This window comes from Laccaria bicolor, genomic scaffold (genome assembly GCF_000143565.1).
Source record: "Laccaria bicolor S238N-H82 LACBIscaffold_10 genomic scaffold, whole genome shotgun sequence".
Taxonomy (NCBI): Eukaryota; Fungi; Basidiomycota; class Agaricomycetes; order Agaricales; family Hydnangiaceae; genus Laccaria; species Laccaria bicolor.
Window position 1 is genome coordinate 827,002 of NW_001889881.1, and position 976 is coordinate 827,977.

At 49.5% G+C, this 976-nt stretch overlaps 1 protein-coding gene across 1 annotated transcript; it reads right to left on the reverse strand.

Annotated features, from left to right (window-relative positions):
- Positions 1 to 212: 212 nt before the first annotated feature.
- Positions 213 to 783, reverse strand: LACBIDRAFT_296546 (uncharacterized protein; the record flags this gene model as incomplete). Its single annotated transcript, XM_001880459.1, has 2 exons — positions 213 to 381; positions 434 to 783. The coding sequence occupies 2 exons, from the start codon at positions 781 to 783 to the stop codon at positions 213 to 215; spliced, it is 519 nt and encodes a 172-aa protein (XP_001880494.1).
- Between the last annotated feature and the right edge of the window lie 193 nt (positions 784 to 976).

Genomic DNA, 976 nt, shown 5'->3' on the forward strand with positions numbered 1-976 from the left:
CCCACTACTCCGAGTTGGCGTATTGTTTCGGGAGAAGGAAGGTGTTGCGCGACTTTTTGCAGAGGGAGAGGATATACTTCAGTGATGCGTTTGAGGGGAGTGGGATGGAGGAACGGGCAAGGTCGAATATCTGTCGAGAGATTGAAAGGCTGCAGGCATCAGATGGATCTTCGTGATAAAATGACAGTTTACTATGTGTACAGACATACAATTTACGTTGCATATCCCTTTGAAGCCGCGCGAATCTCAGGCTCCACAGGGAATCGGTGCTCGTCAGGGGAAGTTGCGGAGTAATACAACCTCTTCCAAATCGGCTCGAGCTTCTCAGGGAGCTTCCATGCCAATTCCTCGTTCCGCAGCCACAGGCGCAAGAGATGGCGTCTACGAAAATGACTAGTACACGAAATGAGAGAATGAAAGAAAAAGTCCCCACGTCTTCTCAGGAGTATCGACAAACCCATCCCTCGCGTGAAAAACACTCAAATTATTGATGTACTGAATATCGCTGGAAATTGAGCCCCAGTTTGTATTTCTCCGCGAGGAAATGGAGAGTATCGAGAACTTCGGCCAAGCTTCGGCTTGGTCTTCGCTTAAAGGGGGGATCGAGGTCGATCGAGGGAGGCCGAGGAAGCCGGTGAAGCTTCTTCGTGCGTATTGGATTATTATTTTGGAGTCGTGGTGGAATAGGAGGGGGCGGAGCGTGTATGGAGGGTCGCCGCTGAATCTGTATATGTTTGAAGACGATATTAGAGGGAGGAGGGGGGTAAAGGGGCGCGTACCCATCAAAAGGCCAGTCCTCTGACAAAGTCTAGGCTCGAGACCAGCCGTTCTGGCGGCGGAAAAAAAAATGTGTATGGGATTAGCCACCAATCCACACTCATTTTTCCCCCTCTTTTTCGCACCAAGGAGACTGTCAACGAGTCTAGACAAAGTCTTGATTAAATCCGGTCTTGTCTCTGCTAAATCGTTGTATAAC